At 42.8% G+C, this 26,588-nt stretch overlaps 1 protein-coding gene across 2 annotated transcripts in view; it reads right to left on the reverse strand.

The window, feature by feature from the left end:
• Positions 1-26,588, reverse strand: part of RCSD1 (RCSD domain containing 1) — a 49,941-nt gene that overhangs the window by 5,876 nt on the left and 17,477 nt on the right. The window contains exons 2-5 of one of the 2 annotated variants that reach the window (XM_019528681.1): positions 6,028-6,135; positions 2,683-2,772; positions 1,238-1,309; positions 77-280 (exon numbers count right to left, since the gene is read on the reverse strand). In XM_019528681.1, coding sequence (XP_019384226.1) covers positions 77-280; positions 1,238-1,309; positions 2,683-2,772; positions 6,028-6,135 — 474 coding nt within the window. Of the gene's footprint in view, positions 1-76; positions 281-1,237; positions 1,310-2,682; positions 2,773-5,960; positions 6,136-26,588 lie in introns of those variants that run through there. The other variant, XM_019528682.1, reaches the window with a different exon arrangement.

A 26,588-nucleotide genomic window follows, 5' to 3' on the forward strand; every position in this document is an offset into this window, starting at 1 on the left:
AGACTGTTCCAGTTCCATTCCCAGGAATAAAATGGCCTTGGCCTCCTGGACTTGAGAAAGGCAGCAGACACTTTACCTTGTTATAGTTTTGCAGGTGAGTGCCCTCTGGTGGTTGATCAAAGCTAACTGGTGCTTCATCTGACTCGCTGGAACGGGACTGAATACCTGGGCTGCTGGGCGTTGAAGGGGGAGTGCTAAATGGAGACGGCATGACTTTCAGACCTGGACTCTTTGGAGATGTACCTGGGAGCAGCGCAGCTGGAGCAAATGCCAGATTGGCCTGCAAAGAAAATAAGTTCTTATAATAAACTTCCTTCTTCAAGTATTGTATTCTACCACCCAAATTCTCCCTGGCAGAAATGAACTGAACAGAACAGACACAAGTAGGATCATTCAGTAGCCACCCGGGGGAGCCCTTGTTCTTAACAGGGATAGTGCTAGACTTCTCAGGAACACAAACATTTTAGCTGTTGGCTTTCTGTTTCTCCTGGTGATACTGTCAACAAACAATTCCATGTGGGGAAGTTATGACTTGGACACTTGTCCTGCAGAAACAGCTTGATCTCTGGATTACTCTTGTGCCATCCTGAGACTAAGGGATTTTCCAATGTCCTGGCCAAGCAAACATGTCTACAGAGGCTTGCCATTAGGAGAGACTGTGAACAGATCAGTCAGCTTATTATAGCTAGGAGTTTTAAACTAGTTTCTCTATCCTTGCCCATACTGCACCCAAAGGTTCTAGCTGTGGGCACTCTCGAGCCCTCTGAATGAACACTATATTTAACAAGAGAATACCACAGAAGTAACTTAGTTTGCAACTGTGATAAAGCTCCCACTTCTGGAGTTGTCCCTGTAAACTGCTATTAATAAAAGTTTGCATGCTTTGGTGTCCTTGGCAATACTAATAGGACACTGCTATGAGCAGACTTGTATTAGCAGAGGTCTCAGGCAGCATTACATAGGCACTGCTAGGAGGATCACACTCTAGGAATGCCAGCTGGCATTAACAGGCCATACATCAAAAAGCACTCAGCTTATTAGTTGTCCCAACCAGCATACACACAGGTGCTATGGATAGATACAAGGAGGTAACAAATGCTGGGTAAATTTGTGAGTTATTTTGGGTATAAAAAAAAAAAGGCAAGTGACAAGCTTTTAAGGAGTCCTACAGTCATAACCATGTGAAGTGCTATTCAGTTTAATTACAGCAATGAAGTTGACAGCATCCCTCACCTACCTGCAGTTTTTCAATCATGGGAGAGCTTTTCACCTTGACCTTGGGAAGTGGACCAGCATTTGGAGATGGCTTCTGAAAATAAATGAGAAAAGACCAAAATAAGCCAGATGAAGAAAGAAAAAGCTCTGAAGCCAGGACCAAGCCAGAGAGATCTCAGGAAGTGAGAGGGGATCCTCACAAGAAAGGCTACTCTCCACTTTCCCAGCTCCTTGTCCAACTATCTAAATCTGTAGGGGAAGGAGCTTTCCAGAAGAAAGAGAGAGGAGGGGATGTGTGGAGTAATATAATGCCACATGAGGAAGATTATCGAAAGCAGGTAGCAAACTGATCCATATCCTATACATGCACATATATGCATCACTGGTGGGAATAGGGAATACTGTCCCTTCTGACTGGCACGTATGAGGTAGGGGGGTGTAATACAATTGACCAGGTAAGATTTGAGACTTTGGGATTCTATTCCTAGCACTGTACTCTGCGTATACAGCTTTGGACAAGATATTTAATCTTTGAGGTCACTTCCCTACCTTGTAAGATGGGCATAAAACTGACATTCCTCACAGATGGTAGCAATGGTTTCCCATTCATGAAAATGTTTTATGAGCTACTTGTTTAATGGAGCTGAAGGGATATTTTTGGTTCTGGCTAAACTACACATGTGCCCACCTTTTTAAAACACTGGGTCAAGAATGAGGAAAGAATCCACAAGCAGAAACATTACTATTTATATTGCAATAACTTCTAAGGCTACAACCAGGTCAGTTCTCATTGTGTTATATGCTGTAAAAACATGACACATGGCAAGAGACTTAATTAAATTGTGGCAAGGCATGGCCTGCTTGCAGCACATAGAGCCAATTTTGCGGCAGCCCCACCCCTCAGCACTGACTGGCAGAGAGGCCCTGTTGTGGGGAGGAAGGACGTGGGGGCAGTCACTATTGTGACTGCTGGCTGCCTTCATGCCACCCCCTCCTGCGGTGCTGATTGGTTGACAGGCCCCAGCTGGGGGTGGAAGGAGGGACGAGTGGGCTGCTGCAATTCTGTCTTCTGCCCTTTGTGCTGCCTCACTAGCTGGTGCCTTTCTCTCCTGGCAGCGAAGACCACTGGTACTCACTGGGAAACCAGCATATTTTTGTTACGTTTGCTGTCGTGTTGATTTTGTGTATTTTGCAGACAATCCTGGATTTTGCAGTTTCTGCAAAATCCATGAAAGTGCAAATTAAGTAGGTCCCTCCCTATACATGACAGTCCCTGCTCTAAAGAGCCTGAGATGTGAATATCAGGTAGAATCTTTGGAGCTGTACTCAGAGAGAGAGCAATTTATAAGCAGAACTGGGACATGAATGTGGACAGCAGGGGTGGGAAGGCAGCAAGGAACAGCAGATTATATGCAGGGTATTTTTTGTGGATGGAAAAGGAAACTCCTTAATGACACTGATACTTACTTGCTCGTTATTTTGGCCTGCCTCCACTTTGTGGATGTGTAAGGGAAGGGAGCATGGTGGTTTCCTCCTGGTTGGTCTACTGGTTGGTACCTGAAGAGAGAAACAGCTAGGTGAGTGACAGAGGAAGGGGTGAAACTCAGGTGCTGGAGGGCAATTACCATAGAAATCCGCATGGCAGTCGCATGTTAGGTTGCCACAGGGAAGAGTCTGGAGGAGGAACCAAGAAGTCAGTCTTCATGCACACAGCTAGAGTGCTAGCCGCACTCCAGCATCTCCACAAATAGCTCTCTTAATAAAACCCCATCTAGTTTTAGGAACATGGATTCCTTTTGTTATATCACCCAATTTATGGGACATGAAACAATCTCCTGGTTCTATGTGAACAGAGGGCCTGACAGGAAGCAATGAAGGGTGGAGATGCTTCCAGGGCTCCCACAAGCTCTAATGAGCATCCTGTTGGAAAGTTCCCATTAGAACAGCTTGTAATTTCTTTTCTTTCTTCCTCTCCTGTCTCTATGTATTACTAAGGCTTCTTCTTTCCAATGGGTCTCAGGTTCCTACTTAATTCATTTGCCATCTCATTATTCTGTGTGTGATGTATTCTGGGGACCAAAGGCTCACAGCCCCACTGACCTTTTAAAGAAAGGTACAGCATACAGACCCCCCAGGTTTCTGTTGTGGTAAGTGACTCAGGAGTGAAGACTATGTTTTCTGAACTGCAGTAACACTCCAATTAGTCTGAACCTGCTTGGGTTTTTGGAAAAAAAATCTAGTTTATGCTAAGAATAAGGAAATGCTTAGTATATTATTAGCATTTAGCATTAGCACAGTCTCTCCAAAACTCCAGCTTCTCATTTACACAGTCATGTCCATGCAAGGAACCTGAAGCCTGGGTAAAGTGCTCCATCTTGATTGGAATGACATATTCCCCTTTATTGGAAATGTCAGATTAAATCTTCTGTACTTCACAGCAGCTTTGTGACCCTCTGGCAAGTTACCAAGGTGGCGAAATATTTAGGGAATTTTGTCATAATTTTCACCTCCTGATGGCCAGGAATGTGGAAAGTTAGATTGTGGCACCTTCCCCTTTCAAAGAGTTGGATGGTTTTCAGAATTCTGTCTGGTGTGACAAACTTGTGCCTCATGATTTTCAATGTAGAAGCTGTATCAGCAAACCACAATACCCTATGGCAGCGTAATCAAGCTGAAACAGTGTCATTCCATACCAATTCACTGTGGACCTGACATATACTGTAACACTGCAATGCCATGTTGTATTATTGTAGTGATACTCCATAGGTCCCCATTAATGTCCTCCATGCTAAGTCTGACAGACAGAACTCAATATCAGGCTGGATATTAAGTTGCCCATCCCCACTGTTGCCCAATGGGGATGGGCAATGGTAGTTGCATCTACACATTCATTAATGCACCATAGTTACTGCACATTAAGTTTAGTACTTGGTTAACCAAGATACTAATCAATGCACAGTAACTCATGCTACTGTACAGTAGTGCTGGTGCATGGCTATTTAGTGAGGCTTACTGTGCAGTAACCTAATACTACTACACAGTATGGTATTAGCACCGTTTTTGCCCAGCATGCTACTGAGCAGTGTTATTAGGTTACTGCATAGTTTACGTCTCATGTAGACGTGTCCAGTGAATATTATGGCAGCCCCAGCATTGTGATATGCTAAATTGAACTTGGCAGTAGAAGGAAGCAGCTTGTTATATGAGAAAGAGAAAATGCAGAGGCAATCAATTAGCAGCATGTAGTTTTGTTAAATAACACCTTTGTTTAAAAAGTATGTATATGGTTGGTAAGAGGGGGCTCTCTCCCTCTGCCATAGAAGACCTATCAGCAGCCAGAAGTTTTTAGACTCTCCTTGCCTCCTCAGGGGCAGGTTAAAGCCAACTGTGGGGTCTAGACTCACAAATAAAGTCGGCAGCCTTTACTTGTCTAACAAACCTCATTACCTCACTGCCTGGTCTCAGTGAAGCAGGCCTGGATCACAAGTATCCAATGTTCCTGCCTCAAGTTGCCTATAGGCAGGCAAGGTTATCTAGGTAGATATGACATCTTTTATTAGACCAACTAAATAATTGGAAGAAAGTTCTTTGCAAGCTTTCGGGCACAGACACCCTTCTTCAGGAACCTCAAGTTCCTTATGTCTTTTGGAACAGGAAATAAAACAAAGCCATTTTTACTCAGTTTGTCCATACCTCCTGAGTTTCAACTTATTGATTGGAAATGATGGCATAGGGGAGCTTTAACTAGCTCCCATGTCCTCCTTTATACTGAGTCAATACAGACCTTGTTAGGACACAAGTCACACAATAAGTACCTCACAATTAAAATAGATACTGCTTTTCCTGCAAAGTAAAACTATACTGTCTAGCACTCCTATAGACTATGGCTTTTACTTGTGTTGGTACTATTATTTTCTTCCAGGTTCAGTCATAATCTATCTTGCATATGTCAAATTCAGTCTTCAGATTAGAATCTCTGTCCCAGCTGGGTCAAGTATCTGCAGCCAAACAGGAGACTATATGTGCCTAATTTATTTAAATGCAAATGAGGTGTCAGTTTCTTGCTGTTAGAGGAGGATACATATCTAAAGGAAATATGGAAAGCCTGGAAAGTGTTTGCTTTGCAAAATGTGAAGGGGTTTTTAATTCAACAGTGACTGCTAATTAAGTCTTCAGAACACTGGAATTGGTTAGTTAGGCCCAGATTGAAATCAAGAGGTAAACTTTGTTTACCGAAGTCAGAGAGCTATTTGAGAGCAACATCTATCTGTCTTTCAAAGGGCACCTATCACTGTTTTAACAGAGTGATGGAAAGCTGCTAGTAAGAAGAGTGCTAGCTTCTCAGCTACCAAGTCTGCCGTTGGACACTCCGCTACCTGGAGTTCTTTTTCCATACCATAAATGTCAGATATTTGGCTGGGGAAATCATGTTTTCTGATTATTAAGTACCCCAAAAAAGCACAGAGTTAGGCAGCATATGTGCACCATGCATCAATGCCAGCTATTACTGAAGAACCCATAGGCATCTTATTAGGCTCTTCAGTGTCCCCAGGGCATATGACACAAATGTAAGCTAGCAATAGACTTCTCATAGTGACAGCTGCCTAAGCATGCTAAAATGTTGGCATGGAATAAAGTGTTCCTAGTTTGCATCACACTCTCTGAAGTACTTTATGATTCTTTAGAATGAAAAGTGCCATGTGAAATCAAGACATTTTTATGCATGGATCACTCTGGTTCCTCACCTTCTGTGGGCAGGACAAGTCTCCCATATCCTGGCTTTGTTACCTAGGAGGCCATATCACTCCTTACCTCCTTTCCAGAAATGGAAGCTGCTTGCTCTTTGAACCTTCCTGCTAACTGAGCCACTGATGGGGATGCTGATTTCTCTACCTCTGCACTGGTCACTGCTGATTGATTCTGAAAAAACAGAAACAAGATGTTACATGTCCATGTCGCAAAAGCACAGAAAGCAGGAAGGCTGGGGTGAATCTAAGTCAGTAATTACAAAGTATAAGAGTCATTTGTACATGTCATTTGTCGACTGACAGCTCACAGTCATTGCTGTCAGATGTCAAATAGATGGTGCGAGAACAAACTACCCATGAAAATGTGGCCTATTAATATGTTAACATTTCCTTAGCATTCTTAGTGGGATTTCAGCAATTCTGGGTACTAGTAATATATGAGGAAGCCTTTCTTTTCCAGCTGAAGATCTTGTTCCAGTTCTTCACTTCAGTGAGAAAAAAAAAATTCTATCCAAATCTCTCCCTTCACTGTCTCTCTCCAGCAGTGGGTGGATAGCATTAGAGTATAAGAGACTTCTCTCCCAAAAGTTTCAGTTATGATGGAGGTAGAGGATGGGATGGCGCAGAGGGATCTGGTTCTGAAGGGCCTTCCCTCCCACTGACTCTTTTGCAGGGAGATGGGGCTGGATGAAAGAAGCCATTGCACCCAATATCTCAGCTCAGCTTGAGGGGTTTGTGTGAGTGAGTTACTGTTGTCCATTCTCTCCTCGTATCTTACCTTTCAAAGAGATGTCAGGCAATGAGAAGCCACAGCACCCCCAACATAAACACCCCCTGTCAGGCTGAAAATAGGGAAACTCCATCATAAGGTTTTGATCAACTTCTGCCATGGCCTAATGCCCCAGCCACGTCACCTCATGTATTGTTTTCTTTTGCTGTAGATATATCATCAGACACCAGTGAAAAACCAGCGATTCAGAAGTCTATGGAACCAAAATCTTCTTTCTTTAGTGCCACAATTTGGTATCAGTAAAAACAAAACTGGGCAAACAGCGAACAATTAATTAACTTCCTCATCCTGAGCCTTTTCAGCAGAACCTCATAAAATCCAGACAATAGGGAGATTTCCAGTGTACTGCCCACATCTATGAGAATATCACATTTCAGTCCACCATTCTTAATACTATACCTATACCACCTCCCCCTGCCCACTCACTTCTGTTTAGCTAGGAAAGTCCCACTAAAGCTGTATCTAGAAGGACACACATTTCTGTGGCTAACAGAAGCCCTCTCCTGCCCCCCAGATTTTTTCCTCTCCCTTGCCATTGTTCCATTTAGAAGGAATTGTGGATTGAGCTACTGGCATTAACCCTTTGGCACAGCTGACAGGCAGAGGGAGAGCTCAGGTTTCCAGAAGCCCAAAGATGGGACTTTGGCTTTTATAATGGGGTAGGGCATAGTGAAAGAATTAGCAGTAGAAACTTAAGAGTGTACAGTGGAAAGTTCGTTCCTTAGATATCTGTCTTTTGGACAGAAATTGGGTTAAACTGAGAAGCAGCCTGACTTGCTTCACATTTGGATCGGGTTCTGAGCTACGGCATTATGGTGCAAGACGGTTTTGGTTAAGGAGCATCTTGCCTTAAAAACATATATAGATAGACCTTCCAGCATGTTCCCCACCTCCTCTCACTAACACCAAAATCCTCCAACAGCATCCTTTCAGTTTTAATCAATTCACTCAATATGTCAGCAATATCACTGTTTGCTTTTCAAAGAAGGGCCTGCCTCCTCCATAAGAGCCCAGGTAAGCTTTCTCCTCTCAATAAACCTCCCAGTAAGGTCCAACTGACCTCCTTCCCATCCCTTTGTCTTTCCAAAAAGAAAAGAGTCATTGGAAAGAGGCAGAGAGCTAAGGGAGAAACAGTGAGAGGAACTGCTGAGGAATGGCTAGCAAGATGGCTAAGATCAATGCTTCTGATAAATGATGACTCATCCGGGAGGAGCTGCTGCTGCAGGTTGGTCCTGTATAATGGAGAGGCCACATGCTGGATATAGCTGGGAGCGAAGAATGAGACATAGAAGAGAAGGAGGAGTTGCAGAGCCACCTGGGGTGGGCTACCACTAAAAAAGCAATCAGCCTTACAATGTGGGAAATGTTCTGCCACACAGATCTCAAGCTGTTCTCTACATGCGATACAGGCAAGTCTCAACTAAGTTTGACACAGGTTTGGGGGTTGTATCAAAAGTGCAGGACCTGTGGTGCCCAATGTAGCCATCAGACTTTAGATCTATGAAGCAGCCATTTTTCTGAACTTCACTTTGTCTTAACAGGACCTGGCTGTCCTCACATGCCCACACTTGTTGTCTCAGCAGGTCATGGTGCTCCATCCTCAGCACTCTGCCTTAACCCACATTTCATCTGCCCAGGAGGACATAGCAGCTTTTTTGTGGCTATTTTTCTTTGTTGTCCATACCTCCTGAGTTTCAACCTGAAAACTTGGCTCCCTTTCTCCAGTTCTCCTCAAGGCTCCAAGTGCAAACAAAAACTGAAATGTCCCCAAGTACTTCCCCTTTCTTGGGTGAAATGCACTGTGAGTAGACTCTCTGCTGTGCATGTGAGGGAGGGAGAGGTTCCTGCTCTAGTCCACAGGAAGCAGTGAACATGCCATTCTAAGATTAGAAAGAGGAGCCCATGGGCTGCATCTTGCAAAACCGCCAGCTGCCAGCTCTCCAATTACGCTCTGTGTTTCATAACAGGAGAATCCATTTTTCAGATCCTCTCTGGCCATTGCACTGCAGAATCTCATCCAGCTCTTTATCCTGCAGAAGGCTTCTCTCTTGCTGCTCGTGGTATGCCAGGCTTTCCTCCTCCCTCTCTTGGGAATGCTCTTTACCTAGACACACTAAGTAAAAGGATACATGCTGTCCTTTGCCCCACTAGAGGTGGAGAACTAAGGTCCCCTCTGTCTGCACCCGAGGGGCTATACAAGCAGCCTCTCTCTCCCACCCGAGAGGATGTACCAGGCCTCTGTCTCTTCTGTTCCAAAGTGTGTACATATGTGTGTTCCTCCATCTTGCAGGAGTTATGTCCAGGCTTACTCTCTCATTCCTACTTCACAAAGTATGCTAGATCATTCTCCTCATTTCAAATATGCTTTCTAAGCTGGGGGACATGCCTGGAGGCTGTGCAATGATTAAGACCAATTATCAGCCTGATAAAGGTGAATTTCATTGGTATTCTCTTGTTGGGAAACTTTAGAAGTACTATTTGCAGCCAACTCTGGTTTCTCCTGGCATCTCTGAGGGAATGGAGTTAGACTTTTTCCTTCTAAAATAGTCATGAATCTTCAACTGTGAGCTAATTAATAGGACTTACTATCTTTACTGATTAGGTAAAGATAGTGATTACTAGTCTGAGGTTTGTTTTAGTCTTGTTCAAAAAGACCATCTAAGGCTATTTTATCTGGAGTGATGTCACTTGGAAACTCTGTAGGGCTAGGGTCAGACATTCAAAAAGCCCGAGTCTGAATTGATTCAATCTTTGCAGGTTAGTCTAACCTGGCTAGGCTAAATCAGTTTGTAACTCTACAGGTATCCCAGAAATGCAGGCACGTGCCTGCAGTGGCTCAGGCTAGAAGCTGGGGGGGACAGGGACTAGAGTAACCCTTCCTACCCTTCTACAGTGCTGAGCTGAGTGGGGCGTGGCCAGGCCCCAGCAGGATGAGGGAGGGGTTCCCCCCCACAGCAGCCCAACAGGCATTTGATAACACAGTGTTTATCACCCCTAACTCAGTGTTTATCACCCCATTAAGAAAACAACAAAGCTATTACCAGCTACCTGTTGATTCTGATTTTGACCTTTTTGCCACAGCATGGACCATAGCCAGCATGTGGTCTGCTAGCTAATGCTGAGAGGTGTCTGCGTAAGGGGATGGGGGAATCCCTGCTTAGCAGGGAGTGGAGAGGGGAGGGGGGAGAAAGGGGAAGCCAGGCAGATGCCTGCAGTCTGTGCCAAGCTCCAGCCAAGGAGCAGAGGAGAAGGGCCAGCTCTGCTCTGGAGCAGAGAGCATGGGATGCTGGGGGAGTCTGGTTTAACTTAAACCAGCAAGGGGTCTGGGACAGACATTGCATAAACCAGTTTGACTCAAATCAGTTCGGTCTGATACTACATTCAACCAGGTTTATCTCAAACCAATTTCAGCCATTTTAAAACTGGTTTATGTGCACTGAACATCTGTTCTCTTACAGATTTAAACCTGATCACTTAAACCAGTTTGTATGTAATGTCTGTCCCTAGCTTAGGAGAACAGTGAAGTGAGAGTTAAACTACAGCATCAGTGTTAGCAGATTGCTACCCACAAAATATTGTGCAGGTTGTAAACGTTTTATTTTCCATTTGCAGTTAGTGGATTCAAGAGATTATTAACACATTCCATGATTTTTTTATTACTTTTATTTGAAAGTAAACATAGTGGTGATTAGAGATCCCTACACTCTAGAGAAACAGGAGTTCTGTTTTATTCACAGAACAAGTAAAGAAGCACTTTAGGCTTCTCTATCTTTTCCCCACCAGTTTCCCTCCTGTGTATGTTTTCCTCCTATGTATATTCTTTGTCTGTTTACTGAATATTGTTTTGGAGCAGTAGGAGTCCAACTTTCTGGTAGGCATGCCTCAAGTTAGCTGTACACCCTTTCTGAGTCCTTCCCTTGCTGAATCATCTCTGCTTTCTGCTCCCTGCCCAATCTGCTGCTCTTCTTTCTTCTCCCTGCCTCGTGCTCCCTGCCTAATCTGCTGCTGTGCTGCCTTTCCCCTCCCTGCTCTGGCAAGTGCCACACACAGAGGTGGCCTGCACCACTTGTGGCATTTGTGTCACAGGGTGGTCATCACTGTTTTGGTGGATCATGGATTTAACCCAAATGAGGTGAATGTGGCTGGAGATGGAAGTACTGTGATGTATTTTGAGGCTCTCAGTTCACAAGAACACCATGAAAATAAACCTAAGACCCAGAGTGGTTTGGGGGCTTGAGTTGGGCTCCCTGCACAGCCTCATTGAGCTGATGTTGGCTCTGCAATAGCACCCAAATCCCAGTCAAAACTCTGTCAGGGGGCCACAGTATGAGACAGCTCAATAATCCTTTGACCCTGTATTCCTTCGGATGTGTTCATCTTTATGACCAAATAGATCATGCTTTTTAATGAGTATGCTTTCTGCTTATGGCAGAAAATGGATAATGTGAGAAGCCATTGTCCTTGGACCAGTTTATAGCCTGAGGAAGTGGGGAAAATTTAATTAATTTTCATCAAGAATCTAGTCTGGTTTAAGAAACACTGAAATACCAGCTGCATTACATCAGTGACTTATATTTCCTCCCCTTTCTCTCCAAAATTAATTTTTTGACTCTTCTGGTCTTTTCAATTACTGAGATAATGATACTTTTCTCCTTTTGTCTGAGAATTTCAAAGCCTTTATACAGCTGTTAATTGCTTCTGGCTCACAACATGCCTAGACTCCATAACTGTTTATATTAGTACCTGTTCATTCCCAATCCCCCATCTGTATTTAAATATATTATTTTTGTGACCAGTTTCCCATCAGCCCTTCTGGTTCTCAGATCCCACAGTACTTTCAACACTTCACTGGACTTCCTCTCCACCTCTTTCTTGACTGTTTCCAGAGCACTTTGTAGCACCAAAGCTCAGTGGAGCTTCCCTTATCCAAGTAGTACTCAAGTGGCCTTCTTTCTGTTTGTAGCTCTTAAAAGTTTTTCTTACACAAATACATCTTCATAGGTCAGAGGCTCAACACAAACATGGCAAAAATAACCAGATCAACAGATTAATCAAGCAGATTAATAGCAAGTACCCAGTCCACAACCAAACTATCTTTGGTAGATCAAAGAATGGAACTACAGCAATGTTGATCTACACAGTCCAGCAATAACCACTCCTTAGTTTCTCTCTGCAATAGAGGGGGAGTCCTAAAGCCAGGGCAGAGAGAAGGCAGATGGTTTTGCCTGTGACAACATGTGCTATTGTACATGAGATGAGATCAGTACTTCTGCATACCACCCTTTTTAGAGGGTTGGCATATCAGAGGTTCAGCTTTTTTTTGTTGTTTTTTGGCATGCTTGTTCCAGAAGGTGCTTGTTCCTGAAGGTGCTCTGACTTTACATTCCTATCCCATAATTCATAAAACCATGGCAGATGTGGCTGGGACTCTCTCCCCACCCCTTCCACCACTAGGCTCATCTACACTTCACTGGAACAATCTGACTGTCGATCAGCAGTGGGAACTTTGCAAATGTGGGAGCAGAATTTTCACAGGACTCAGACCTTGACCAGGGAGCTGACTCCTTCAAGAGAGAGATGCAACCACTGGCCTTTCTGTAATCAGAACTACATGAAAAACTCCTCTTTCCCAGTTAGCTTCCCCTTGATCATCTCCTTGTACCTTATGAACTAGTCAACCTATTTTTCCTTCAGAGGGAAAGAGATGATTCCCTTGATTTTTCAGTACTCAGGAGGTTTTTACAGCACCTATTAACATATTGCTACCTATAAAAGTACATAATGTGTTCTTAATATCGAGATACATGCAGAGGTGACACTGCAGTTTCCTTTAAGGCCTATAACAAATCCTTGCCAAGTGACTGAAACTCCAGGGCTAATTAAAAACAGTCAAAAACCTCAAGACTGAATTGATTCAATCTTTGCAGGTTAGTCTAAGGTGCAGAAATTGAACCAACAAGCAGTGAACTGGCATTCACCTTTGATTCCAGAAATGCAGCCACATGCCTGCAGTTGCTCAGGCCAGAAGCTGGGACGTGCTAGAGCACACCTCTCTGCTTGGCTGAAACAGACAGCTTGGGCCAAGGCTAGCCTGCCCACACTGTGAAGGGAGGCTTGTGGGAAAGGTCCAAAGTATCCTGGGACTCTGGGATACTGTGAGAGTGTTTCACATTAAGGGGATTTAGGCATGCATCTATACATGCACACACTATGGTGCATTAACATGGTGTGTGGACTGTCAGTTCACACATACAGTGTTAATGTGCCGTATTATGTCTACATGTGCATTAAGGTATTTTAGCTATTCATTCCTAAATTTGATACCTGCTTTTGCAAATTTAGGTGCAAAGAGCCTAAAATCACCATTTTTAAGGTGTGTTAAGAGCGTGCATGTATAAACACATGCCCTTAGTGCCCCTTATATTGAGCTAAAGTGCCTTAAATTGGCACATGTAGATGCACCCTGACTTAACTTGAATCTGGAGGGGATCTGGGACAGAAGCTCAGTAAACTGATTGTAAAGTAAAACAATTATATCTGATACTACATCCATCTAGGTATATCTTAAACTGGTTTCAGCTCTTTTGAAAGAAGTTTATGTGCATGGAACTTCTGTTATGTTAAAGATTTGAATTGGTTTCCAATCACTTATATTGGTTTATGTTTGATTTCTGTCCTTAGCCCAAGAGAAACATAACACCTCAGAGATGGCCTCTCCCCATTGCTGAGCAAAATAGCACTTCCAAATGACTTGCTTTTTAATCTAATGTTTCCTACCTACCACACATACATTTTCATGTGAAGGTGTTACAGAGTCCAAAGAGCCAGACAAGACAGAAGGTCTCAGGTGTTGTCTACCTAGAAAAGTTTTATCATATATGCAAGTATGGATGTATACTGTACTCTGTGACCTAGAGGCAAAAGACTGTTTGTGTCTCATTGCTAATCCCCCACACCATCCCTGTCCAGTTTCAGATTAATTTTTACTCAAGAAGGAAAATATAATGAGGTTTGGGCTGGATCCATGGGCTCAGCCTCTTGTTCCTAGGCCTGGCAGTGTTGCAGAACTGGCCTGCATAGATGTAATGGAGGATATACACACAAATCAGCCATTTTTTTCTGTTTGGCAGCAGGAAACAGATGGGGTAAGCTTTTGTTTTCAATTTCCTGTTGCAGGCACCTGGTTAGTCAGGGCAAACTGGATTTGTAAATGCAAATCATTTTAATAGTTTCATAGTTAGTAGGGTCGGAAAGGACCTGAGCAGATCATCAAGTCCGACCTCCTGCCATGGGCAGGAAAGGATGCTGGGGTCAAACGACCCCAGCTAGGTGATTAAAGATCAGCAGTTTGTAATTAAAGAAGAGACACATTACGGGTTGTACAGAAAATGCATTTTTACTACCAAAAAGTTTGAGAAAATCTCCTTTTTATTTTACTTGATTTTTTGTCACATCTGACTCTGAGTTAAAATCCATGTTGTTCTGAACTGATCCCTTTAGAAAAAAAGGTTCCTAGCCCGAAACTGAAAGTGGAAAAAGGCACTGTTTTATGTTTTCAACCAAGCCATTTGATGAATGGTGTGCATTATAGTTGGCTACAGCACTGGCATTGGAATGATATGGAGAGGAGAGCACTGCCAGGACTGAAAAAAATAAAAAGAAGAATGAAAAGTAGAAGAGGAAGGAGTAGGAGAGCACAAAACCAAGGTGAAACAAAAAAATAATCAAGAGTCAAGGAGACAGGAAAGTAGTTGAATGATGGCACAAGAAACAGGACAACGACTGAGAATCAGCAGAGCCTATACACAACACAAGATTGTTAATTCTCTTCATTAGCTATAAAAGTATCAACAAAAGCAGAGCAGAGGTTACCCAGGAAGTGGGTGGGCTCAGGCTCATATTGGTCTGTACTTTACAACCCTAGAAGGAAATCCCACAATGATTATTCTGATTGGAGCTCAAGAGCATGCTGGGCTCCAGTTCTAGAAACAATACATCTAAAAGATTTAAGATTTGAATAAACAAACCTCTTCTAGCAACACTGACCTTCCCGCATCCTGACCAAGCATCTTTCTTTCCTTCCCTGCACCCTACTCCACAAATCATTGCATTGGGCACTTTCCAGCACGCTGATGCAGAAGGGATTTGTGTGTTGTATTCATCCCTTTGGTTTCTTATCTGTGCTGAAGCCTCTCCTTGCTTTGGTGGTGTTAATGTAACTATTCACAGAACTGCTTTCAGAGAGATGCTTGGGCTGGGATTGCTCTGAACTATCGTTACAGTAAGTGTCCTATTATTATTTATCAATATAATGTGGCAGGGACCAGAACCTCATTCTGCTAGCTGCATTCCCTACCTTCGAAAGGGTAGGACTGGAATAAATGCAAGCTCCTCCCCAACACTGCAGGTTGGGATAACTGTGAGAACTGGATTGCCCAACACTCTTTCCCATCCCTCCCATCATGGGAGAGGTAGGGATTAGAACAGTTCAGAGCTCTTCCATTTTCCATTGTTTAGGGTATAACTGAAGTCTGGGTTCTACTCCAGCTCAAGGTTGTTCTTTTTTTTCTTTCTTTTTTTTTTTAACAAAGCTTCAGTCAGGAGCCAAAGGCATTTGATCCATGTAACGGATCAGAATTTAGCAGGACATAAAGATCCCAGACTTCAGGAATTTCCTATCCTCTTTCTTGGAGATGGGGCATCAGATGATTGGGAAGAGGAGAAATTACATGCCTCTATGGGTTTCCTAAGTCCTCACTGCCAGAAAGCAGGTATGAAATATAAAAGAAAACTTAGCTGAGGAAAAAAAGCATGACTTCTACTTAAGGTACAAATATTAGAATGGGGAAGGAAAGATTAATAGATTGTGAAGCTGGAAGGGACCTTGGAAGATCATTGGGTCCAGCCCCCTGCACTAGGCAGGAAAGACAACTGGGGTCAGGTGACCCCAGCAAGGTGACCGTCCAGTCTCCTCTTGAAGATTTCCAGGGTAGGTGACTGCAGTACCTCTGCAGGGAGCTTATTCCACAATCTGGACACCATAGTTGTGATTTTTCCTAATGTTGAGCCTGAAACGGTCTTCCGGGAATTTGTGGCCATTACTCCTAGTTTTCCCCAAGGGTGCCCTGGTGAACAGTTGTTCACTGAGCCCTTGATGTATGCCTCTGATGTAGCAGTAAGCTGCTACCAAATTCCCCTCTCAGCCTTCTCTTTTTCAAGCTGAAGAGTTCCAGATCTCTCAGCCTTTCCTCGTATGGCTTGCCATGCAAGTCTGTAATCATATGGGTAGCCCTTCTCTAGACTCTCTCAAGCTTTAGCACGTCTTGGTTAAAGTGCAGTGCCCAGAACTGGATGCAGTACTGCAGTTGGGGTCTCACCAATGCTGAGTAGAGTGGGAGAATCACTTCTTTGGTTTTGCTGGAGATGCATCGATTGATGCATACCAAGGTACTGTTAACCCTGCTGGCTACAGCATTGCACTGCTAGCTCATGTTCATACTGTGGTCAGTTATTACCCCCAGGTCCCTTTGTTTGTAGTGCTGGGCAGGCTGGCATTGCCAAGCTTGTAGGTGTGCAAGGGATTGTTCGTCCCCAGGTGGAATGCTTTACAGTTCTCAATGTTGAACTTCATTTGTTTCTGGTCCCCTCAACTTGTAAGCCTGTCTTGGTCCGCCTGCAGCCTACCTTCAAGTGTGACCATGCTTCTCCATAACTTGGTGTCATCCATGAACTTTGCCAGTGAACTCTTCGCCCCCACATCCAAATCATTGATGAAGATGTTGAATAGCACTGGACCAAGCACTGACTCCTGTGGGATACCAGTTCTATGGCAATGTTAGGAAGGTGATCATTTGAACCCTGCTTATTCTGTACCCTAGCTGGTGTGATTTTCCTCTTGGCCCGGTGGAAGCCTGAAGCAAAGTAGTCATTCAGGAGTTCAGTTTTCTCCTCAGTGCTGGTGACTAGCTGTCCTGAGTTGTTGAGCAATGGCTCCACGCTCCCATTCATTTTCCTCCCATTCCCTATATATCTAAAGAAGGACTTCTTGTTGTCCTTGATTCCTGTCGCTAATTTTAGTTCAGACACTGCCTTAGCTTTTTTAATCTGATCCCTACAAGTGCGGGCCGTAGCTATATAGCCCTCCTTGGGGCTGTCCCTAGCTTCCATTGATGGTATACCTCTTTCTTCTTTCTTAGAAAGAGCTGGAGGCTCAGAAAGAAAAGAATTTCAGGCTGGTGTTATCACATACAATCTGGCTGTGAGGGAATCCCATGGCATAGGGAGAGATGTGATAAGGTTTCTAGCACGTTTTGCTGAGTTTCTGTTCACTGTATGCAGTGCCTGGCATTTTGAAGGTACATGGAGCAGGGTTCCAGTCTGAGAAAGAGAACCAGAACTGGCCAGGAAATCTTGGTCCACATCTTATGGGACAACAAATGACCAACCACGAGCATTACATGTCCATTCTTGAGTCTTTCTTTAATCAGAGTCAGTAGACCACTCTAATCATGAGTGAATTTGCTACCTGTAAATACAAGTAGCAAATTTACTCTTGATTACTAACTGTGCACTATGGCACATGTAGACGGCTGACCATGAGCAAATGTGCTCCTGGTCAGCTGGGCAGCAGGGGGTAGGAGATTGCTCCCTGCCCCTGGGAGCTTCCTGCTGCTAGGGTGGGGACAATGTCCCCTGACCCTGGCAGCATGGAGCTCCCAGACCCTGCTTCCTGATGGTGATTGGTGAGTGGGGGCTGGGAGATTCTTATCTCCCAGTGCCAGCCCTGCAACTGAGTAGATGATGCTGGGAGATGAGAAATATTTAGAGTTAATTCTGAAAAAAAAATGGCAGCAGGAAAGATAAACATTATTTTATTCTGGATAATTCTGAATTCATTTGAAAAGCTTTTCAGCAATATATAGGGTTGCAGGTTTTAAAGGGGGAGGGGCAGGGTGAGGGTGAGGGTAAGCTCACCAAGGAGCATATCAAAGGGAACTTGGAAGATTTCAGCCAAAAGTTAAAGGTTGACATAAGCCAAATGGCCCATGAGACTAGCATGGTGAGGGCACATTGGTTTCTAGTCAACAGCAGACAAAGAGACTAGCATTGGACTTGGTCACCTTGATTCACCAGCTCATTTACAACTGGGACACTTGGAGACAACCTTTAGCATGAGTCCAGAGTAGCACTAAGCCCTGGGACCATGGCAAAGTGCCTCAATTGCTTTGCCACCATGCCTCATTGAAGACTTCAGAGAAATAATTGTTTTTAAAAGGAGAAATCAATTTTGCTTAAAACTATTTGAGATACACATGTGCCCCAAACACTTCAGTGTTTAAATGTACTCTGAGTTAGTTTCCTTGTTAAAAAAACCTGCAGATTCCTTAAAGGGACCAGTCATGGTTTTTCCTGGAAGCTCCCCAGAACAGCTACCATCTTGGAGCTTACAGCCAAAGGTCAGATGAAGTTTAGTGTGAGGATATTCTACCTCTGCATCAGTGACAGAGAGAAAACATAATAACTACTTACTACAATTACAGCTGCTAGTTTAAAGAACCAGCATTCAAAATGTCTTGGCAGAGAACATCTACAAAGGAACTAGAGGAACATTAATAATGAGCAAACAGTTGTCAAAAAAGGGACTGCTGCTCTGAGTTGGCTACCATTTCTAATTTTACTTAATGGAAGTTAGGTAGGAAAGAGTTTTGTACTCTTTTCTAATAAAAGTAGAGAAAGGTCCTGCTTGTTGTTTTTTGTTGTATATATGGATAACACTGTTATCCACAGGTCCCTTGTGAGACATGAAACGCTGTTATCCTTTTATATTTCTGTGAATGGAGGCATTTACTCAGAGCTGCCTGATGCTTTCCTCAAAATGACCTCCGGGGAGCACAGAGGAGGCTGCCAGTAGCTCTCACACCTCAGTGCTTCTAGTAGACTTCCTATAAGCAAAACGTGGCTCAGTTGGTTGATGGTTGCCACCAAATATGGGCACATTCTTTTCAGCTGACTCAGTTTAACCAATGGTGCCACATGTTCAGTGCAACACAATTGCCCTTACTAATGCTGTGCCTATCAGCAGCAAACTGGGTATGGAGTTTCAAAAACCCTGAGGGCAGATTGCAACCAAAACAACATGTGCAATGACAAGCTCCTACTCTTCCTAATAGACTTACAGGAAACACCTGTAGACACCAGGCAATTGCAAACATTAAATATACTGAGCAGCTTTTCTATTTCAGAGAGTTCCTACAATTAAAATAAATGACACAATTACTATCTACACATACACTCTGATAAAGAGTCCTTCTCTCTGCTGTTAGTAATAACAGCGCTGAATAATGCTACATAATGTCAGAGTTTCTACAGCAGATGCAAGTGCACAAATAGAATTGGTACAGAAAGGTGTCAGCTTCCAGCTAGATATCCTTTCCCACAAGAGTAAATGTGCGAGAAAGCTAAACTTAATTTGTTTAGAAGAGGCAGTGTAGCGGCTGCCTCAGAGTCTCTTGAAATAGCACTGGGGGACACTAAAGAAATCATCACCTATCTGCCTTCATAGAGCTTTACAGAGCTGTAATTTAGTATCCTAGCATGAAAAGTTAGGACTAGAAAGGGCCTTATATAGGTAGAGTACGCCAGCTACCCAATAGGAGTTTTTGGCTGGCATTTAAGCTTTTGAGACTGGATTTATAGTAAGTTGTTTGCTTTTCTTTGCTTTGTGGTACCATCTAAACATTGTCTGTGAGAATTAGCAAACAAGCAAATAAAACTGTGAAAGATACAAATATGCCTTTTATTAATAATAACAATAGTTAGCCTTTACACCGTATCTTACATATTTAAAGCACAGTGCATACTAATTCATGTGTCTCCCTGAGACAATGAGTAAGCATTATTTTGATTTTATAGGAAAGGGGACTGTAAAGGCAAAGGGCAAAGCTGCTGGGACTAACTTTTAGATGCTTGGCTCCCAAAGTAGAATCCAGAACCCGGTGCTAGGAACAGTGCATGGGAGCATTAGCTACATCGATTTGGGATCCAAAATACTGAAGCTAGGCATGCTGAGCAGGTAGTCACCCAAAGCTAATTGGTAGTAATACTAAAGACTGAGGTGTGTCTGAAATCCTGCCCATTTCTCTGGGTTTGGTGCCTGACCTAGGGTTGCAAGGAGGTACCTCTGCCTATTCAGGCTCTACAGTGCAGAATACTCTTCTAAGGATAGGTACCTACATCCTAACTTTGAGGAGCTAAGCAGTGCTCAGGTGACAATGGGGCTAACGCTTTTCTATAATTTATAAATTATATATGACTACCACTTACCTTTTATATAACTCCCTAGAGGTTTAGATCTCTTGCTTGGGAGGCGACAAGTCTAGGTTCTGGGCCCTCCTCACCATGACAGATTTTAAATCAAGTCTCTAAGAGATCTCATCTATGTTGGGTGGGAGCAGTCTTCACCTTTCTGCTGAAGGTGTGCCACTATGTAGAAAAGGCAAGTGGTAGCTCTACCATCATCTCAGCTTCTCTCAGCTCTTCAAAAGATAGGATGTAGGTAACTATACTCAGAGAAGGATTCTGTGCTGTTAGGCTGAAATGGGCAATGGTGCCTCATTCCAGCCCTGGGTCAGGCACTTAGCCTGATTTACTGGACCGGATAAGAGAGTATAACACTAGAGACTAGTTGGTAGGGCAACCACCAGGGAGGAGGAACTTTTGAGTCCTTGTTCCAAAGACTGTTTATTCATTTTACATAATCCATTTTACATTGGATACAGTACAGACAAAATTCAGAACTCAGGACTCCCTCTTCCTGGGGTAGGTCCATAACGATGAGGCTTCAGAGTCAGGCTTCCTCTCATTGGCTTGAATTCTTTAATCCACAGTGGTACAAGCTTCAACAGGAGCACTATGCACTCTCCCGGGAAAAGGGAGAGGCGGGTTATTTGAGAACTGTATCATGGTTTCAGCAAGCATATACAGTACTGTAATATTGTTTGTGGTGAGTGTTAGGTCAATACACGAAACAACATTCTGGGTAAACTTGCAAATTGCAGGTGGGGAGCACATCCATCCACCCTACACTACATACTACTGCTTTAGCATTTTGTTTCTCTGTGCATGAATATGCCTGTGCCACCTGAAGATGCTCTGCTCAAGTCACAGTAAACATATTGACAGCACCCTAAATGATACATGCAGAATTATAACAGACTGCCTAAAACCCACCTGTGTTCCCTGCTTATACACACTATCTGGCATAGTGCTCTCTTACATCAGGAGGAAAGTAGCAGGCAACACTGACCAGCAGAGACAAGAGTCACATGACTGCCACCTGCTATATAGACATCAACCAGCATACCGTCATCTCTTATTGAGAAACGGCTTTTTGTCCTCTACCATACCATTGACCACATCATTGGAATCAACCAAAACTACCCTCTGGTAAAAAGAATAGGAAAAACTAGACAACAAAGCTGTTGAATAGACCTGGAGAAGAATTAACTTCAGTGAGGAGTTAGCATCCAGCTCCAATTACAAATGGCATACATGGTGGAGCCCGAACAGATTGAAAGTAGGTCTCAGCAGATGCAACTTTCTCATTAAATCATGGGGCCTCTACACAACTGACCAACCTGTTTGTCAGGAGAAGCAAACCATGGATCATCTTCCAAGATGCCCTGTAGCAACACAGTGCACCCCACAAGATTAGGCAACATCAACATCTGAAGCAGATGTTCTGAAGCAGTGGCCTGCGTAGAATATTGGGAGCAGACCATATAGAAAGGCTGGACTGGAGACATGACAAAGACGTTAGAAGAGACAGTAAATGTTATGCCTTGGTACCATGCAAAACTTCTGAGCCCTCAGTATTTATATCTGATCCCTTCTGAGCCCTTGGTGTTTATATCAGGCTATATGGGTAGTTTGCCCTTCCTATGGGTACATCTACAATGTAACCATTTCCTATACACCCAAAAACTTCTGAGACTGAGCAAGCAGAAACTGCCTACACCTTCCTGAATAAGGTGGAGAACCAGAGGACTACCGTGTCATAATACTGAAACGAAATAAAAAGAGGTTGAGGGACTAATAATACAGTTCAGATGAAACTAGTACCAGAGCAAGAGTGTACAGAAGGAAAGGTAGAAAAGGTACTGATAGGAGTGGACAATGTATATTGCTAACATATATAGTAATGCCAAATCTAGATGAAAAAAGTGGAAGAGCATTAATGGATGAAGCTGTTGGGTGCCAAAGACCCCTGAGGCTTCAAGTGGAAGCAATAGCCATATTTATAGACAGAAGAAGTTACTGGGTATTGAGAGAACAGGCTAGAGAGCACAGATGGCACTTACTTAAGGAGAGCAAAGATACAAAGGTTCTGACATGCTGAAAGGATAAAATATGTGTGCTACTGAAAATCTAGTATATACATACAAACAGTTCCAAAGTATGATTGGAGGTTCACTTGGCTCAGGCCTCTTTTAAAGGAACAGGTCTCCCTAGGGTTTGGGGGAATAAAAGTGACCTAGACTTTCTGTAGAAGGTTCCGGGGGGCTATGCACATGGTATTAACTAGGGTTGCCAACCTAAGACATTTTTTTACTGACAATCTGTAAGCTTTTTATTGACAGTCAAACTTTTTTACCAACACATGTTTTTGTTGATATATGTTTGACATAATATAAATGTAACTCTTCTTCCAGGCTCTCCCCTATTGCCAGACCCTAGCTAGAAGGGATGAGTTGAAATTTAGGAGTTTAACTTCAACCCTAGTAAAATGTTAGTAAAATTAGTTGTCAGTAAAAAGTTTTCAATAAAAAAATTGTGCAGCAATGGTTTTATAACACAACCCCCCCTCCCAACTCTAGCTAAGGACCCCTTATTCACCCCCACACCCTGATTCCACCCACTGCACCATGCTGCCTCCCACCAGCCTTATTCCTGCTGGCCCCACTCCTCCAGATCTCCAAAGCAGCCTGGGATAAAGCACTCCCACTTAGACACCAGGTGGTGCTGCTGTGCAGTGCCTGTCAGAGATTTAATCAAGCTTCAGCTGCCTAGTGTTTTTACTGATGACTAAAGTTTTGTTTTTTGTTTTTTTCAGACTTTACTGACAGCCATTTTTAGCCTGATCTTTTACTGAGGGTTGGCAACGCTGGCAGCCCCAGTGCAACTACTTCTAGATTAGTATGGGCAAACGTTTCCTTTCTGTATTGAGACACCAGTAGGGGAACTCAACCAACAGGAAAAGAACTGTGGACAAAGATCATATTTGGCAGGTGGTATATGTGTGGTAGTGGCATAAGCACACAGACTGCCTTTCCGTACATGGTATGTACCTGAGAGTTAACTTACCAGCCCTCTTTCACTGGTAGATATTACAATAGGCCAGTTATAATATACCTGCTACCCCCATAGCCTGCCTGTTTTCCTTGATAATTGTCTTTTTTAGCACAGGACAACTGCAAAACCCTTCAGCATCCTACATATATGTCTAGCTGCAAGCATTCAGACATCCTTCGTTAGGACCTGTAAGTCATAGAATTTTTTAAATATTGGATTCTTTTTTTCCCGAACATTTTGGATGCACTTGAGGGCTAGAAACTATCTTTTTAGCTTAAAGCCATGATAGTTCAGAAGCTGAGGCATAAAAGGAAAATTAAATATTGCAAGACTCATAAGCTGGTATCATGAAGTATGGCTGAAGCCAAATCTGTATATTTCAATCCAAGAAACATGCCATCATGCCTGAACAACAGAAAGGCAGCAGCTTGTCTTAGGCACTGGTACCCAGTGATTCCCTCATATTGGAGTTGGAGCAAACAGCAAAGACCTGATAACTGAATAAAGCAGAAAGTCCAAAGTGAGAGAGGCCTGAAGATTCGGAAGGATCTGTGCAGTTATTTTCATGGTGAGGACAAGCTAGTCTCGTGTCCTGTTTTCTCTGAGGGTCCCAGACATTTAATTCAAATGCCCTTGCTTTTTATATTATTAGTCAAAATACTTATTTGTTATACACATTACATAATGTTTCCTCAGTTCTGGGTAGAACTTCTGCATTTACCAGGGACGAACAGTCTCATGAAACTAGTGTTCAATGCAGTGAAAAACATTTGGAGTTAAGAGAATGAAAGTGGTGTAGACCATCCAAGCTTTTCCTTTGCTTCATATGAATGTTAATGACAATTGTGCATTTTTTATTGTAAACTCACTGAGAACACTAAGTGCAGAGGAAGAAATACTCTGTCCCTATAAAATTATACAAGTATTACAGTTGAGTCAGAAGCTGACAGAAGGAACAGCTGCACCCTTTTATTGTTTGTGATCCTAAAATCTTAGATTTTGTGGTTGAAAACAAGGTCATCTTGGACAAGAAAATACCCTGGTAGCCCACAGCTACAGCTTTCAAAATGAAGTGAAACAGAGGAAAGACAGCTAAATTTTGATAGCTAAATTCAAATATTGTATGAGATCCACTGCATCACCTTGCCACTATTTTAGACATAGAGTCACTTTCAGATAGCATTATACTTAATTTCTTCTGGTCCCTGGGGCTTTTAAACTTTGATTTCTTCTCCAGAGTATAGAAGCAATAGCTAGCAACTGTTAGAGCCATACTTTAACTACCCATAGAGGTCAGAAAGACCTCTTTCTCCTCTTGTAAATACAACTTCATTATAATAAACTTCCACAGGACTAAGAGAAAAGTTAATTAAAAGAGGGTTAGGAGTTTTTGTGCGTGATATCTTTTATTCAACCAGCTGTATCGTTGGGGTAGATTTAGACAAGCTTTTGGGTATCACAGTACCCTTCCTCGGGTCTTGGGTCTCAAGGAAGGGTATTGTAATACCGAAAAGCTTGTCTAAATCTGCATGCCTTAACCATGCAATGGTCCAATATACATATGAACATAAGAACTGCTATGTACTAGGACAGACCCCAGTATTCTGTCACACAGTGGCGGAGAGTAGATGCTGGAAGGGCAAGTGAACTGAGTATGACCACTGGGGTTTTTTCCATTGTTCCTCTCCCACTTAAAGGCTCCAGCATTTCGAGCCTAGGAAGTTCTGATTCAGAGGCTTTCCCCCTAATTCCCATGCTCAATAGCTACAGATGTACATTTCCTTCAAGAATTTTAGAATCTGGCTAAACTGTCACCTTCAGATCATCTTGTAGCAATGAGTTCCACATTTTAATTACAGTACATGCCGTGTGAAAAAACTTCCTTTTGTTAGTTTTGAACTTGCTACCTACTAGTTTCATTTTATGACCCCTAGTTCTTGTACTGTGAGAGGTAGTAAATAATAAATCCTATTTAGTATTATATAATCTCTTATCATGTCCCCCCTTGAGCACCATTTTCTAAACTGAATAGGCCTAGCCTCTTTAGTCTTGCCTCATATGAAATCCCCTCCGTACCACTAATCATCCTTGTTACTCTTGTCTGTCTAGTTCTTCAATATCCATTTTGAGACATGGGGACCAGAACTGGGCACACTATGTGTGGACATGCCATGGATTTATAAAGCGGCATAGTAATACTTTCTATTTTGTTTACAATTACTTTATCAATGATTCCTGTTTGTCATTTTGATAGCTGTTGAACACTGAGATGATATTTTTAGTGAATTGTTCACAATGACTCCTAGATCTTTTTTCTGTGTGGTAACAGCTAATGTAGAGCCATCATAGTATAGATATAGTTTGGGTTATTTTTGCCAATGTGCTTCACTTTACACTTAAAAGATAAATAAAAAGACAAGAAAAAATATCGCCCACAAAAACTTCTTGCTTTTTACACATTTCCTAGACTATCAGAACTACAACATCACTTCAACACTGTTAAAATAGGGTATTTGGTATAATAGAAGTCAATTTTCTGCATCATTAAAATGAAAAAATCAGTTACTGCTGCTGGGATTATTGGAAGTCAAGGGTTGTTATGAACAGGGTTTGTTGCAACGATCTTGACATACAGATTTAGTCAGTTGCTTCTCCTTGACAGAAACAAAATGAAAACTGAAGGGTAGGCACCTTGTAGCCACAAGTATTCTCTTAGCACTCTAGAGGCAACCAGATGAGATCTTCTGTAGATAATTCAATATATAATGTAGGTCCACACAAACATGCATGTGGGGGAAGAAAGGTTTTAAACCTCTTTCAAAGGGCTTTAAAGCACATGGACTGTTGGGGTTACTAAAGTAGTAAGGAATTTTAGATCTAGACATCTAATCCAGAGATACTCTTGTTTTGGAATAGGCATCCCTCTTCTTGCCCCAGTGCAGCATTGTTGTCTCTCTCAACTGCAGCTGACAACAGCTGTTACATAGACCATGGCCAGGCTGGGCAAGGCTATAGCACTTTGTCACCATAACAGGTAGTATACAAGGTTTATTGCTGAGATGTCCATACAATTAGCACAGTTCCAGGTGTTTAAAGAGAGAAGATGCTGTAAATACTACTATGAACAGGTAGAGTTCAAGGAGGAGTGTGTTGATAGGCACTCTAAAACACAGCCCACTCTAAAACACAGCTGTTTGAACTGCAACCAAACACACCACCCACTACTCACAAACTTTCCAGCTTGTGCCTTCCCAAACTCAGAGCTTTGCCTGGCTTCCAAACTTTTGTTTATTTAACCAATATGAGATTTCTGAATGCTTTTTCCCTCTGTTCTGAAAAATATATACAACCTGTCAGCTTTCACCCAAATGAATTAGTGATGTCTTCACAGGCACTCTCAGTCTTATTTCACTGTTTACTAATCTCTTGTCCTTCCACAGAGGTTAGACATCTTCTGGTCCCTGGAACAACTGGTAGCATCTCCT

Source organism: Crocodylus porosus, unplaced genomic scaffold (genome assembly GCF_001723895.1).
Source record: "Crocodylus porosus isolate Cpor-Errol unplaced genomic scaffold, CroPor_comp1, whole genome shotgun sequence".
NCBI classification, from domain to species: domain Eukaryota; kingdom Metazoa; phylum Chordata; order Crocodylia; family Crocodylidae; genus Crocodylus; species Crocodylus porosus.